At 46.1% G+C, this 16,959-nt stretch overlaps 1 protein-coding gene across 1 annotated transcript in view; it reads right to left on the reverse strand.

Moving 5' to 3' along the window:
* The window catches only part of TNFAIP2 (TNF alpha induced protein 2), a 33,525-nt gene extending 19,920 nt beyond the window's left edge, over nt 1-13,605 (reverse strand). Inside the window, exons 1-3 of the mRNA XM_083518320.1 lie at nt 13,480-13,605; nt 5,325-5,688; nt 2,098-2,737 (exon numbers count right to left, since the gene is read on the reverse strand). Of these exons, the coding sequence (XP_083374446.1) occupies nt 2,098-2,737; nt 5,325-5,679 (995 nt within the window). The 5' untranslated portion in view covers nt 5,680-5,688; nt 13,480-13,605. The remainder of the gene's footprint in view (nt 1-2,097; nt 2,738-5,324; nt 5,689-13,479) is intronic.
* Nucleotides 13,606-16,959: the final 3,354 nt, after the last annotated feature.

Genomic DNA, 16,959 nt, shown 5'->3' on the forward strand with positions numbered 1-16,959 from the left:
GTTAAGAGAGTGGAATGGAACTGCTTTTCAACACACAAGAAATCCGAAAGGGAACTGGAGTTCAAGTGAAGTACAGTGGTACCTCGGGTTACAGACGCTTCAGGTTACAGACGCTTTAGGTTACAGACTCCGCTAACCCAGAAATAGTACCTCAGGTTAAGAATTTTACTTCAGGATGAGAACAAAAATAGCGCAGCTGCAGCAGGAGGCCCCATTAGCTAAAGTGGTACCTCAGATTAAGAACGGTTTCAGGTTAAGAACGGACCTCCGGAACGAATTAAGTTCTTAACCCGAGGTACCACTGTAGTCATAAGAACATAAGAAGAACCAAGGCCCCATCTAGTTCAACACCCTGTTCTCACAGTGGCCAACTAGATGCCTGTGGGAAACAGGGCCTGCCACCCTGAGGCCAAATCTCAGGGGCATGTGAGACCCCCAAAAGTGCCCCATGAAAAGACCCCAGTGATCAAGGTGGAACACAAGGAATCAGGCAGTCTGTAAGGAACTTTGGGTCCAAGTTATATAGGGCTTTGCGAATTAACACAAGAATTTCGAACCTGACCTGGTGGCAATTGGGTTACCAGAAATATTTGAAATGTTTAGCCATAACCCCATCTCGCTGCAAACCGTTGCTTAATGATTCCCATTAGAATCAAAATGGGTGTAATACACACACACACACACACACACACACACACACACACACACACTGTATTTTTCCATGTATAAGACAATATTCCCCCCTATTTTTTCAAGTTTAAAATTGGGGGGTCGTCTTATTCATGGATAGTGCATATGGGGGATTTCTTTATTTGGAGTCCCAAAAAATAGGGGGTATGTTATACACGGTGGCGTGTTATACAAGGAAAAATACGGCATATATTTTGTCATCATCATCAAAAGCATCCAAATGTGCAGCAGCAGAACATGCCACATTCAATTGAGCCCTGTCTCCCCATTCTGATCAACGGAAGAAAGGAGACATTTTCATATACTAGATCAGACTATGCACAGGAAGCTGTTCTGCTCAGTTCCTGTTCGCCCTGGCTTGGCCTCTCCTGCGTTGTACACCGCCCCCCCCTCAAAAAAACATGCCTACATTTCATTGGATGCCTGGATTGTTGAAATTCTGCTTCTGCAGTTCCTTAACCTTCAGTGTGGAGAGCCAGTGTGGTGTAGTGGTTAAGAGCGGTAGTCACGTAATCTGGGGAACCGGGTTCGCGTCTCCGCTCCTCCACATGCAGCTGCTGGGTGACCTTGGGCCAGTCACACTTCTCTGAAGTCTCTCAGCCCCACTCACCTCACAGAGTGTTTGTTGTGGGGGAGGAAGGGAAAGGAGATTGTTAGCCGCTTTGAGACTCCTGAAGGGGAGTGAAAGGCGGGATATCAAATCCAAACTCTTCTTCCTCTTCTTCTTCTTCTTCTTCAGAACCAGCATTTTTCAAGGGTGTGGGACAAAAGCCTGCCATGCGGCAAAGGCAGCCTGAAAGCCCTAGTAAACATGTGAAACATGTTTTCGAATCTCATCCCTCAGTTCCATTTTCTGCAGTGTTCCTTCAGCATAACTCATTTTGAGTGCAGAGTGTTAAGGGGAAGGTCCAGAATAGCTCGGTAGTAGAGCACACTCTTCGCATGCAAAAGGTAGACCTGATACAGTGGTACCTCAGGTTACATACGCTTCAGGTTACAGACTCCGCTAACCCAGAAATATTACCTCGGGTTAAGAACTTTGCTTCAGGAAGAGAACAGAAATTGTGCTCCGGCGGCGCGGCAGCAGCAGGAGGCCCCATTAGCTAAAGTGGTGCTTCGGGTTAAGAACAGTTTCAGGTTAAGAACGGACCTCCAGAACAAATTAAGTTCTTAACCCGAGGTACCACTGTATCTCTGTCTGAAACCCTGAGAGCAATTGACAGTTAGATGCACTAATGGTCTGACTCTTTATGAACCAACGGTTTGTTTGAGGCAGAATTTGGATGGTAGATGTTGAGATGTGGAAAGAGGAAACGGTTCAGCCAGTGAACAGAGAGGCACACTGTCTGCTTTTGGGCTGGCCAGACTTGCAGCGTAACCCGGACGCAGGGCAAAACCGCTACTTACTTTGGATAGATATTCTGCACCCAGGTGAGGAGGAGGTAAGTGTCCTTCCTGCCCAGTTCGAACTGGGCAACCATCTCGATCTGAGAAGAGAAGCACTTGTGGTAGAACTGCGCATAGGTGCTGCACACTTGGAAGTCCTCCGGGTAATGGCACTTGATGTATTTCACCACAGTGATCAGGTCATCTTTCATAGCCTTCCCCATGTGCAGGAAGCTGTGGGCGGTTGTCGAGAGGCCCTCGTTGCTGTCAAACGGAGGCTCTTTCATTCTGTCAGTTACGGACTCCTGGACTGTGCTCCTCCACTCGTCCTTCCATCTTCTGGGCCGGCAATGCGCAGCTTTCCCAGATGCCTTTTCTTCCAACGTGCATCTCCTGTCCTCCTCCACCTGTTCTGCTACTGTCCTCACTGCATCCCTCAGGAGTTCTGGCTCAGCTTGCGCTATGCTAACGGACGACCGGATGATCCTGAGGACCTCTTGCTTCAAAAGCCCAAACAGATCTTCAATTTCACTCTGATGGTCCACATGGTCCTCTTTGCGCTTGCTGCCAGAGTCACTGCTGCATTCCCTCTCCATGGCCAGGAGATGTTGGCTGGCATCAAAGAATCTTTGATCTTTAATCAGCAACCTGATTTGGTCAGCTGGCAAAACAAAAGGAAGAACAACTTGGTACCCAATAACATGGAGATTCAAATATCATTTGTCCATGCATTTAACTTACATCCTGCAGTAATAATAATAATAATAATAATAATAATAATAATAATAATAATAATTTTTATTTATACCCCACCCTCCCCAGCCAAGGCTGGGCTCAGGGCGGCTAACAAGCAATAATAAAAACAAGTTGAATGAATACAACTTAAAAACAAAATTAAAATACAACATTAAAATATTGAAACATTAAAATATTAAAAGCCTCATCACAGGAGGAGAAAAGAAAAAGAAAGAGGGGGAGGGAATCAAATTGGCTCCAAGCCCAAAGGCCAGGCGGAACAACTCTGTCTTACAGGCCCTGCAGAAAGAAATCAGGTCCTGCAGGGCCCTGGTCTCATGAGGCAGAGCGTTCCACCAGGCCAGAGCCAGTGTTGAAAAGGCCCTGGCTCTGGTTGAAGCTAATCTAACTTCCTTAGAGCTCGGGACCACTAGGGTGTTGCTATTTATGGACCTTGAGGCTCTCCGTGGGGCATACCGGGAGTATGAGGGTCCTAGGCTGTAGATTGTAGATGTATGCACAGCTCATAATTTGAGAGTAGAAACGATAGATGTCTTGTCCCTGTTTCCAGCAATTTATATTATTGTTTCCAGCAACTGGTAGCCAGAGAGAATGTGATCTTGCCAGGACTCTTCCTCTGCCAAGGGAGTCTTCAGACATTACAATGAGCTCAAGACAGTGAACATGGGACTGACTGTCATGCCCGACTTGGGGTGGGTGTTTGAGTTCCTGCCTTAGCGTACACCAGAGTTTTCCAAACTTGGGTCTCCAGATGTTTTGGGACTACAGCTCCCATCATCCCTGACCACTGGTCCTGCTAGCTAGGGATGATGGGAGTTGTAGTCCAAAAACAGCTGGAGGCCCAAGTTTGGGAAACCCTGGTGTACACTGGGGATGTGTACACATCACTAGCTTAAAACACAGCAAAGTCGATGCTGCAGTAGCATTTCAAATCACTTCTGCTTATCATTATAATGTTCAGTGTGGCTGGATGTATTTGCAAATTGCCCACTCTTTGTCCACACCAGTGGGCAGATAGAAGGCATGGATGGCTTCATATGCCTTAAGTTTTCATATGGGATAGAAGCTGATTTTAGGGGGGAATGCATCAAAACACACTATTTCTCAAGAAACTACACGACAAAGGCGGCTTGTGGCTCATGTTGTGAGCACATGCCTTCACAAACCAGCAGTGGGAGTGCCCTGGGTATATATACAGGAGAGCAAGGAGCCTCACTGATCGCCGAAGGATTGATGCTTTTGAATTGTGGTGCTGGAGGAGACTCTTGAGAGTCCCATGGACTGCAAGAAGATCAAACTTCTCCATTCTTAAGGAAATCAGCCCTGAGTGCTCATTGGAAGGACAGATCCTGAAGCTGAGGCTCCAATACTTTGGCCACCTCATGAGAAGAGAAGACTCCCTGGAAAAGACCCTGATGTTGGGAAAGATTGAGGGCACAAGGAGAAGGGGACGACAGAGGACGAGATGGTTGGACAGTGTTCTCGAAGCTACCGGCATGAGTCTGACCAAACTGTGGGAGGCAGTGGAAGACAGGAGTGCCTGGCGTGCTCTGGTCCATGGGGTCACGAAGAGTCGGACACGACTAAGCAACAACAAGGAGTCTCACAGTTTTCCAAGAGCCTTCAGAGCAGAATTGGTAGTGCCATTCTCTTATGCTTCTGAAAGCCTGGCATCATGGAGAGCCCTCGCTCTTCTCCAGGCCTGGGAGAAGGGAAGAGTCTCTCTTTGTGTTCTCCCGAGCAAAAGTGGTGTTCACCAGTGGCGAGCGCATTTGTGGTTCCTTGCTTATTTATGTAAAGCACTTAAAACCGCTAACTGTGGCAGGCTGCAAGATCTCGGAAGGGGTGTTCACATAAATCCCTAAACTGCTTCCTGCCTCTAGCTTCAACACCTGGAGCTGTGGGTCCTAATGAGTCCTCACTCCCCTTGAGTCTATGATTCCCTGCAAGTAGAAAATGAGCAAAGCAAGCAAAGGGTTGAGCTGGAAGATTTCCCCTGGTGTACTAGCTTTCTTTTTGCCATGCACGGGCTCTATTGCCTTCTCCTTTTGCATTTTTAGATCAGGAAGGACACAGGAAGCATCAATATTCTTGATACCTAGGGATGGAGGGATCAGCCTATGCCAAGTTCACGTATGTTCATTCATTACTCTGTCCTACCCTCTTTCCACATCAGTCTTAGGTTTTGTTTTTTTTAATTGCAGAAAAATCTATATTTAAATATGTATATAGGTACATGCTTTTTTAAAATAAGCACATGCTTTTGAATGCATTTTCTTTATTATATGAGAAAACATTTTTTTCTTCGAGTATGCATTTCTAAATGTATTTTATACATTTGGAAACATATGTAAAAGGGCACCGTTGCACCCATGAGACCATGTTGGAAGCCCCTGCTCTAAGAGACCAATAAATTTGGTCAGAAGAGAATCTTAATTGATGGACAAATTTATGTTGGGGGCAGGTGGTCCTTCGGGGTGGTCATTCTGTACCTGTAACTGTTTTGCTTTCCTTTTCATTTGGAGGGTCCTTCTCTGCTCTTAAGGGTTTTATTCTGTACTTCAGACCATCAATGAATCCCCTCTTCATTTTCTCCTTTTTCTTCTTGTTATTTTGCTCAGGAGTACAATGGCATGTGGCATTGTTTTTCGAAGGCAATCCTTGACTTCCAGTTTTCACCTTGTCCTTCGGTGGAGCTTCTTCTGTCGAGGATTCGATCGACGTGGAGTCCAATTCTGATTCGGAAGACGTTGAAGGCTTGGGAGCCTCACTTTGGACCTTAGATTTCGAATCCTCGGCTTTTACAGGACCGCTAGAGAATATGGTGAACATTTTCATTCCCATCATCTTCTAAGCCTGCAAATGACAATTAAGAAGTTGTCAGGTTGCAGATTTGCATTCAAGAAGCCAAAAAGGAAAAACAGCCAATGGTCAAAGGTTAGACAGAGGAGGAAGAAGAAGAAGAAGAGTTTGGATTTGATATCCCGCCTTTCACTCCCTTTAAGGAGTCTCAAAGCGGCTAACATTCTCTTTTCCCTTCCTCCCCCACAACAAACACTCTGTGAGGTGAGTGGGGCTGAGAGACTTCAGAGAAGTGTGACTAGCCTAAGGTCACCCAGCAGCTGCATGTGGAGGAGCGGAGACGCGAACCCGGTTCCCCAGATTACGAGACTACCGCTCTTAACCACTACACCACACTCAGTGACCAGCTCCTGTGTTTAACAAAACAGTGAAAAAAGCTGATACTTATTTAAATAATTAGTAGCACAACAGCACTTTTAGTGGACACCGTGTCATTTGTGACACATACAAGTTCACTTATCTGAGTGATGTTCTCATACCCTCCAAGTGTCCCTATTTTCCAGGGACAGTCCCGGATTTATAGAAGCTGTCAAAGTTTCTGATTTGATCCTGGAATGTCCTGCTTTTCCTTAAGATGTCCCTATTTTCAATGGAGAGATGTTGGAGGGTATGGAGTTATGCAACCCCCGAGCCAAGGAGATAAGTCACTATGCAACCTTTAGCAGACATCTGAAGGGTATTTTTAATGTTTAGTGGTTTGTTATGTTTTCAGATGGGACGCGGGTGGCGCTGTGGGTTAAACCACAGACCCTAGGGATTGCCGATCAGAAGGTCGGCGGTTTGAATCCCTGCGATGGGGTGAGCTTCCCTTGCTCAGTCCCAGCTCCTGCCAACCTAGCAGTTTGAAAGCATGCAGTACTAGTAGATAAATAGGTACTGCTCCAGCGGGAAGGTAAACGGTGTTTCCGTGCGCTGATCTGGTTCTCCAGAAGCGGCTTAGTTATGCTGGCCACATGACCCGGAAGCTGTACGCTGGCTCCCTCGTCCAATAAAGCAAGATAAGCGCCGCAACCCCAGAGTTGTCCGTGACTGGACCTAATGGTCAGGGATCCCTTTACCTTTACCTTTACCTATGTTTTCAGATATGTTGGAAGCTGCCCAGAGTGGCTGGGGCAACCAAGTTAGATGAATATAAATAAATTATTATTATTATTATTATTATTAGGAATAGGACATTCCTATTTTAATTGAGGAAATGATTGAGGGTATGTAGCTCTTAGCAGGCATTCAATAGTGCCCCAGCTCAACTACTTATGGTTTGGTGAACAAATCATAGTTGTGGGGGCTTCAAAATCAAGGAGGAGTGGCCCTGGTGCTGAAAAAGGGTTTAGGTTTGATGGCCAACAACTAATCATGCCAGGAACTGTGTAGGCCCCTAACACAATCCAGATAATTTATTTGAGGAAACTGATGCTTAAAACATATTCCCTTATAATTGGATATACCGTATTTTTTGCTCGATAAGACACACTTTTTCCCTCCTAAAAAGTAAGGGGAAATGTGTGCGCGTCTTATGGAGCGAATGCAGGCTGCGCAGCTATCGCTGGAGCCAGAACAGCAAGAGGGATTGCTGTGCAGCGATCCCTCTTGCTCTCCTGGCTTCAGGGATAGCCACGCAAAGCCTCTTCAACAACATTTGATTCAGAATATTTTCTTTCTTGTTTTCTTCCTCTAAAAACTAGGTGCGTCTTATGGCCAGGTGTGTCTTATAGAGTGAAAAATACGGTAATTGGAGATGGTCTTAATCGGAACGCCTTGAGGTTAACACTGAAAATCTATTATCAAAAGAGAAAAAAACAGCACACCTGTGTACCTAGAGTAGAATGAGACTCATACAATAACAAATTAAAATTAATTAGACTTCTACAGCAGTTGGGACTAAGGGGTGTCTGGACCTTAGTTTCACATTTCATGTTGCACTCTTGGCAGTCAAGGATACATTTTATTTTAGCAACATCCGAGGTTAGAATGATGGTATCCTCTTCAGGTATTCAGGAACTTTAAAATAACAGACTGTGTCCCAGTGTGGTCTTGTTTTATATTAATGGAGCACGCCAGCTTCCACCCAGATTAATGGTTTGGCCATCACTGCTCTCCACCCAACTAAGCTAAGGGAAATATTCAGGAAGCATTGATGAATAATATTACAGAGAACACAGTGCAAATCGGTGTGTGGAAAGCACAAGGGACCCTTTAACGAGGAGGTGCTATTTTGCTAGAGGTTCACCGTAAACTTAAAGCCTATTCCCCCACCAAGGAATCCTGATAACTGCAATTTACCCTCCATAAAACTATGATTCTAAGCACCTTTAACAAACTACAGTTCCCATGATTCTTGGGGGAACAGGGTGGGGAGAGAGAATGTACTTTAGGTGCATAGCCTGTACAGAGCCAAGCACACACAAGAGAACCCCTACAGCAAAAATAAATGTAATGGCTTGTCCTTACTCAACAACAGATACACACCACAAAAGGGGAGGTCTCCTCATCTCCTAGGGTAGCCATTGACTCCCAGGGAACGTGTCACCAAGATATAGTGCCAAAGAGAACACAGATCTACACACACAAGGAATCGGTACACACTAACTTATATGTAAAGGAAAAGGGACCCCTGACCGTTAGGTCCAGTCGCGGACAACTCTGGGGTTGCGGCGAACAACAGGATCTCACCCCATCGTGGGGATTCGAACCCCCGACCCTCTGATCGGCAAGCCCTAGGCTCTGTGGTTTAACCCACAGCGCCACCCGCGTCCCTAACTTATATGTACAGTGGTACCTTGGGTTACAGATGCTTCAGGTTACAGACGCTTCACGTTACAGACTCCGCTAACCCAGAAATAGTACCTCAGGTTAAGAACTTTGATCAGGATGAGAACAGAAATCGTGTGGCAGCAGGAGGCCCCATTAGCTAAAGTGGTAGCTCAGGTTAAGAACAGTTTCAGGTTAAGAACGGACCTCCAGAATGAATTAAGTTCTTAACCAGAGGTACCACTGTATATAGATGTAAATTTCGAAGTAATTATTATCATGGAAATAGGAACACATCTTACCATATTGGAGAAGAGTGTGGCCAACTGAGCTGTGTACGTGCCCAGTCTGGTACCCAACTCCAAAGCCCATCTCCTCTCCCTCCCCACGATTCTTTATCTTTAAACCGCACATGGACCAGGCATCCCTTCAGATAGAGAGGACTGTGAAGTGTGAGATTAGGCTACCCTTTCCACTTGAGTTTTTTGTGCAAAATACTTTTGGGTCTGCCAGTGGAATGGACACCATTATTAGCAGAATGGGTTTCCCATTCTCTGCAGTTCCCTTGACCCCTTAAAAAAACATGCTCTGGAACAGTTTGAGAGTGGGGGCTGCAATGTGGGGGGGGGGAGAGGAAGGGAAAGTCCATCTGTGCAATGATGATGCCCATAATCTCCCCCACACTAATTCATGGAAAAATCACAGTGAGCATCAACTGATTTCATTGGTCCCAATGGAACATTTGTCACTGACTTCAGCCGAGTTTGTTTTTCTTTCTTTCTTTTTCTCTTTTGAGATTTTCCAGTGAAGTGGGAAAAGTGTTCAATTACTTGTAGAAGAAGAAGAAATGATTCAGGGACATGTGAGTGACAGCAGCCTTGCCACTGGAACGGTCACATGGCACGGTTTCTGGAATAATGTGTTTTTAAACAGGCAAACTCTCTTGTTTATTTTAGTGGTGACACAGAAGCTAGACAGGCGTCTCTAGGGAGGGATACATCTTTGATGCAGCACTAATTATATTTCAGAAACAATGGCTGTATAATTTTCCAAGTTTATGTTGCCCAAGAAGGATAGCGGAAACCATGCAATTCTCCCTTTGTTAAACTGCACTCCAGAATTCCCTTTTTTAAAAAAAACTTTTTAAAAAAATGTTTCACATGATATTTATTATCACAGAATAATATGATTGTAGAGTTGGAAGGGACCCTGAGGATCCCTTAACCACCTGCAATTAGGAATCTCAGTGTTTTTTAGTAGAGGGTTATGCACGGGGACCTTGTAAAGCAGGGTGAGTTGGTTGGAAAACTTTAAATCAAGGCAATTCAAAACAGCAATTTATTTTTAAAAAACCATCATGAAAAAAAGGGGGGAGCAGATTTGAACAATTGATCATTATCAAGTTCCCCCAATGGCACACCGTCTATTTCCTAAACAACGATGCATGTAAGCATGCCTATGGACAACTAAATATACCAGCTGCTGCTTGATTAAACTTCATGTTTATATTAGAGGATTATGTACAGGGTGAGTTAGTTTAAAAATCTTTGCATTGCCTTGATGAAGAGAAGAGTTTGGATTTGATATCCTGCTTTATCACTACCCGAAGAAGTCTCCAAGCGGCTAACATTCTCCTTTCCCTTCCTCCCCCACAACAAACACTCTGTGAGGTGAGTGGGGCTGAGAGACTTCAGAGAAGTGTGACTGGCCCAAGGTCACCCAGCAGCCACATGTGGAGGAGCGGGGACGTGAATCTGGTTCGCCAGATTATGAGTCCACCGCTCTTAACCACTACACCACACTGATTTAAAGTCTGCAAACACATCATTATAAAAAAGGAAGGGAGCAGTTGATTTGAATCAGAATAAAATCAGGTTTCCCAATGACACACTGTAGATTTCCTAAATAATGATCCATGCTAAGTGTACAATTAAATTTATTTATTATCATTATCCCATGTGTCGACTTCTCTTCCTCCCAAAGGAGCCCAGCATGGCATCTGCTATGATATGTTAACAGTATACAGTATACTCTTTCCAGTGCTGCTCCTTTCAGTTTCGTTTTCCGTTTTCTCCTAAATCATGTTTCAATCCCACCATTGCTCCCATTCCAAAACCTTTGCTCATGCGAGTCATCTGTTTTGGATTAGGGACAACTTATTTGATTACAGACGGAGCTTTTCTGAGGCAAACAGCTTGTGGCATATTTACTTTCCTAAACTGAAAAGGAAATGCCTTTTGCTTATACAGTGGTACCTCAGGTTAAGTACTTAAATCGTTCCAGAGGTCCGTTCTTAACCTGAAACTGTTCTTAACCTGAAGCACCACTTTAGCTAATGGGGCCTCCCGCTGCCACTACGCCACCAGAGCAAGATTTCTGTTATTATCCTGAAGCAAAGTTCTTAACCTGAAGCACTATTTCTGGGTTAGCGTAGTCTGTAACCTGAAGCGTATGTAATCTGAGGTACCACTGTACAATTGCAGATTTAAGAGAATCCAGGCTGCAATACAGTTTTATTCGCAGTTCCTTGGGAGTGAGATGCATTGAACTCAAAGGGTTCTGAGCATATAATATGTATGGGATTGCACAGTAAAGAGTATAAAAAGTAGGAGCACACACGATCACCCAGTTGGACACCGCAAATCTAGGGGGTCATGTAGTCAAACTCCTTGCTTAGTGTGAGACTCTTGCAACTACAGACTCCCTGCTCAGAGAAGGAACCTTGTAACTACTGAATCCCAGACAGACAGCCATCCAGAATTCCCTCCCCCCCATATGATTGCTTCTATAGAAGTCCCTCATCCTGCTCTCACAGTGGCTAGCCAGTTGACAGTAGGAAATCCACAAGCAGGACATGAGTGCGATAAAGCACTTTTGATTTCCAAGTCATGAAATGAATGCACCATTTACACAAGAGCTTTTTAGGAACAGGAAAGGCACTATACTGTGTATCTGAAGAAGTGTGCATGCACATGAAAGCTCATACCAAGAACTAACTTAGTTGGTCTTTAAGGTGCTACTGGAAGGAACTTTTTTATTTTGACTATGGCAGACCAACACGGCTACCTATCTGTAACTATACTGTGCTTGACTCTTATTACTTTGGTTAGGTTGTCGGATTAGTAAATCCAAACCTATTAGCAGCGTCTTCTTTTGGGTGCTTTGCATTTATTTTAGCAAGGCATCAGAGGCTCCTGAGACCTGGCCATGTATTGAGAGAAGCATGCCAGCCCACTCTCTTCTCCTGTGAGCAAACTGGATTTAAAGGGTGCAACTTTTTCTTTCTTAGTAACCTTTTCTTCTCAACAAGTGCAAAACAATGACTTCCAAGGTCTTTTCGTCGGGTTTGCTTGGAAGAGCTGAGGCAGATTATGTTTTTTAAAGCCTGTGCAATAGCAGAAACTCCCTGTTGTTGAGTCATTTTCCTGATAAGCTTAATCTGCTCTTCGCTTACACTAAATAAAGTAATGCAAACATAAAACATTGGCCAGGTCTGCTTGTGAGTAAGTATGCTTAGGATCACTGAGACTACAGAATTCCACATTCAACATTGCAGTTACACGATCCACACACAGAGCATGCGAGAGGACATGTGCTTGTCCATGTCAAGTGTGAAAGAGGTACAGTATTTGACATTAGTGTGAACTAGCGTCAACAGTGTGAGACAAGCTCAAAGATTGCATGGAAACCTCTCTGTGCCCTTTTCTATTCTGTGCAATTCTGAGTTGAGCAGGAGTTCCAATTTGGATCACAGAATCATAGAATTGTAGAGCTGCAAGGAACCACGAGGGTCATCTCGTCCAAGCCCCCCTGCAATGGAGGGACCTTTGACCCTGAGATCACGAGTCTCAGGCTCTGCTGACTTGAGTTACAGTCTAACCCAAAAATGCTAGTCAATGGATCTCAAAATTTAGGTCCCACCAGAGTCCCATAACCAGGAGCTGTATGCCAGATCCAGATGACCAACATCTGGTTTACAGGGTGCAATAGTTACACCATGGGTAGGAAACCTGTGTCCTGCTTGATGTAACTGGACTACAACTCCCACCATCCCCCACTGACCATGCTGGTTGGGGCTGATGGGTGTTCAACATCAAGAGGGTCACAGGTCCTCCGCCCCAAGCTGCCCAAGTCACACATACAAAGCAGCAACTAGCTGTGCTGGAGGAGACTCTTGAGAGTCCCATGGACTGCAAGAAGATCAAACCTATCCATTCTTAAGGAAGTCAGCCCTGAGTGCTCACTGGAAGGACAGATCCTGAAGCTGAGACTCCAATACTTTGGCCACCTCATGAGAAGGGAAGACTCCCTGGAAAAGACCCTGATGTTGGGAAAGATGGAGGGCACAAGGAGAAGGGGATGACAGAGGATGAGATGGTTGGATAGTGTTCTTGAAGCTCCCAGCTTGAGTTTGACCAAACTGTGGGAGGCAGTGGAAGACAGGAGTGCCTGGCATGCTCTTAAACGACTAAACAACAACAAAGCTGTGACCATCACTGCCTACAGTTGCAAGTCTAAGCTCACTTACCTGGGAGTAAGCCCCACTGAATTCAGTGGGCTTTACTTCTGAGTAGACACGGTTAGGCTTCCACAGCAAACCACCACAGACCTTGCCAAACCCAGCCCTGCCCGGCTTAACTTAATTTTCACACATTGTTGCTGCAACGAAGTGACACAACACTCTTTACACCAGCCACCCTCTTCCCTGTTCCGGGAGCTCCAGGGGCAAATTTTGGATGAGCCTGTGAAGGCTGCAGCTAGAAGGGCATCAGTTCATCGGGGGGCATCAGCCAGAGGGGCGAAAAATAACAAGTCCTGGCTGGACTCACTTGGAGAGTTTGTTGTTGCACAAGACCAACCGGAGAGCTCGGTTTACAGCAAGCTCCCGGGCTCCCAGCAGAGCGCAAGGCAGGCGGATATCAAGCGGGGAAGAGGGGCTGGCGACCCCCTTAAGGCGGTCTGAGATCAGCCACGTGGAGGGAGAGAAGGACCCAGCCCTGAGATCAGGAGTTGGGGAGCGGGGCAAGAAGGACTTACAGCGGATTCTGGTTGACTTTGGATCGGGGATGACGGGATGGTTCCTCTTCCTCTCTCTCTGTCCCTCTCCCTGGGCTGGCCGCAGCGCGGTTTCTAATTTTCTAGAGAGCACCCAGGGTTATAAAGCAGGGAGGAGGAGGAAGAGGAGGGGAAAGGCGAGGTTACCACGCCCGCCACCTTCCCCCGCTCCCGCGTGGGCGCCTTTGGAAACTCCGTCTAACTTGCATCAGGTTAGGTGGTTAGAGATGCGCAAGGAAATTCCAGAAGGCGGGTTTTCCTACTCTGGAGCGCAGGGAGAGAAGTCGAGGCAGAGCAAGAAAATGACCAGGACTTGTTCTCTCCTCAGTGGTAGCAAAAAGCCTGGAGTAGGCATCGCAGGAGGTGTGAGCCAAATGATTTTCAAAGCGAGGGATTTATTTGAAGAAAAAGCCAGGAAGAGGATACACGACGGAAGTTTATAAAAAAATCATGCGTGGCAGATTGGAGAAGGTGGGCAATGAACAGCTTTGGTCCCTTTCTCGTTGCGCTCAGTGAAGCTGAATGCTGGGAGAGCCAGGGCAGATAACAGAAAGGGGTAGCCAAGGAGGGGTGGGGAGCAGCTGCCCCCCTAAATCAAGTAAATGAATAAAAATACTTAACTCTCTGACCAATCACTTCGTAGGCAGCCCGATTTTGTCGCGACCCCCTAACATAAATCCTGGCTACGCCCAGGAATTTTGTTGTTGTTATTTAGTCGTTTAGTCGTGTCCGACTCTTCGTGACCCCATGGACCAGAGCATGGCAGGCACTCCTGTCTTCCACTGCCTCCCACAGTTTGGTCAAACTCATGCTGGTAGCTTCGAGAACACTGTCCCACCATCTCGTCCTCTGTCGTCCCCTTCTCCTTGTGCCCTCCATCTTTCCCAACATCAGGGACTTTTCCAGAGAGTCTTCTCTTCTCATGAGGTGGCCAAAGTACTGAAGCCTCAGCTTCAGGATCTGTCCTTCCAGTGAGCACTCAGGGCTGATTTCCTTCAGAATGGAGAGGTTTGATCTTCTTGCAGTCCATGGGACTCTCAAAAGTCTCCTCCAGCACCATAATTCAAAAGTATCCATTCTTCGGCGATCAGCCTTCTTGATGGTCCAGCTCTCACTTCCATACATCACTACTGGGAAAACCATGGCTTTAACTATACGGACCTTTGTTGGTAAGGTGATGTCTCTGCTTTTGAAGATGCTGTCTAGGTTTGTCATTGCTTTTCTCCCAAGAAGCAGGCGTCTTTTTAATTTCGTGGCTGCTGTCACCATCTGCAGTGATCATGGAGCCCAAGACTTGGATGGCTTTAAAAGAGGTTTGGACAAATTCATGGAGGAGTGGGCCATGAATGGCTATGCAATGCTTCTGAATAGCGGTTGCTGGAAACCACAGGAGGGGAGAGTTGCTCTTGCGCTCAGGTCTTGCTTGAGAGTCTCAGGCAGGCATCTGGTTGTCCACTGTGAGAACAGGATGCTGGACTAGATGGGCCATGGGCCTGATCCAGCAAGCTCTTCTTCTGTTCTTATGCACAGGAGCCAGCTCCTAGCCACTGAGGTCTCTTCGGCCCCCTCAATAAAATATTTGAGGATGGGCACTGTCATTCAAAAGGGACGCGGGTGGCGCTGTGGGTTAAACCACAGAGCCTAGGACTTGCCAATCAAAAGGTCGGCGGTTCGAAGCCCCTCAACGGGGTGAGCTCCCATTGCTCGGTCCCTGCTCCTGCCAACCTAGCAGTTCGAAAGCACACAAGTGCAAGTAGATAAATAGGTACCACTCCGGTGGGAAGGTAAACGGCGTTTCCGTGCACTGCTCTGGTTCGCCAGAAGCAGCTTAGTCATGCTGGCCACATGACCCGGAAGCTGTACACTGGCTCCCTCGGCCAATAAAGCGAGATGAGCGCCGCAACCCCAGAGTTGGTCACGACTGGACCTAATGGTCAGGGGTCCCTTTACTGTCATTCAAATGGTGTGCATGTGCCATGTCATGTGATTGATTATACAGGGCAGGGCTCACTTGTTTCTAACCCCCCCCCCCATATTTTATTCAAGTTGGCAACCCTGTTCTTGTGATTGGTACTTCAGAGTAATGCCACAGAATGTCCAGAGTTTGATGATTAGCTGGTAGAGCCTAGGAGTTCTGGAGGACATCGCAGCAACAACAACAACAACAAAAACCAAATCCTTTTTCTTTTTTTGAAAATGCACAGCATGAAGGGTGGAGTTCAAACAACAGCCCTGTGTCTACCTCCCAGCCCCGCAGGTGTATTGGGAGCTGTGAGGCCTCACCTGCTGGTCCTGCCTTCAACCACTGCCCATATCTGGTCTCTAGGTGTTCCCAGCAAAACCTGAAAGGCGACACCTATAATTGTGCAGTTTTTTAATTGGGTGGAGCTTGCACACATGAAACTGTACCCAGGAAACATCTCCTTTGTCACCTTGATGCATGCCTTTGTTGTGGCCTAGGGTCTGTTGGTGCTGGAGGAGACTCTTGAGAGTCCCATGGACTGCAAGAAGAAACCTATCCATTCTTAAGGAAATCAGCCCTGCGTGCTCACTGCAAGGACAGATCCTAAAGCTGAGGCTCCAATACTTTGGCCACCTCATGAGAAGAGAAGACTCCCTGGAAAAGACCCTGATGTTGGGAAAGATGGAGGGCACAAGGAGAAGGGGACGACAGAGGACGAGATGGTGGGACAGTGTTCTCGAAGCTACCAGCATGAGTTTGACCAAACTGCGGGAGGCAGTAGAAGACAGAAGTGCCTGGCGTGCTCTGGTCCATGGGGTCATGAAGAGTCGGACACGACTAAACGACTAAACAACAACAACAAGGTTCTGTTAGCGTGTCCTTATCTCCATGGTCCTTCACGTGGAAGAAGTTCAGCCCTGTATGGGGAAGTGCATTTTAATATTCCAGAACTTCTTTTTTTAAAGTCTAAGTGACTTCTTCTTTTTAACAAGAAGATGAATATCACCATTGAAATAGGCATACCTTCCCTTTCTCATTTAGCATTGTCCTTTAAATAAATTCCATAGCAGGTTTGGCAAAATGAGGTTGTCTGGTAATGTATGTGCTTTTGTTACAGGGTGTGCTTCCTTCCAAGTTGTCATTCATTCAAAGTGTCTGTTCATTCAACTGATTTTGTTAACTGCGTTTTCAACACTAGTTTAGCTGTTCGGACTTTCCAAGGAAGGGTTATTCTTTTCCGTCTGGGGTTTTCCACGAGTAAGTTAAAAACATCCTGGTTTTGCTAAAACTGTAGATGCCTTTTTAGTTCTGTTGACTCCTGTAAATATGGAGAAGTGAAGGGGCAACAATGGAACACAGAAGTGGAAAAAACATTTGTCCAGGGAGGTCAAAGCTCAAAACAAGCTGGAAAGGGGGAAAGGATTTGGGCTCATGCTCTGCTTGTGAGCTTCCCATAGGACTCTGGAGGACGACTGTGAGAAGAGAAGGCTTTGATATGA

This window comes from Podarcis liolepis (genome assembly GCF_965112155.1).
Source record: "Podarcis liolepis genome assembly, chromosome: 1".
Classification (NCBI taxonomy): Eukaryota; Metazoa; Chordata; class Lepidosauria; order Squamata; family Lacertidae; genus Podarcis; species Podarcis liolepis.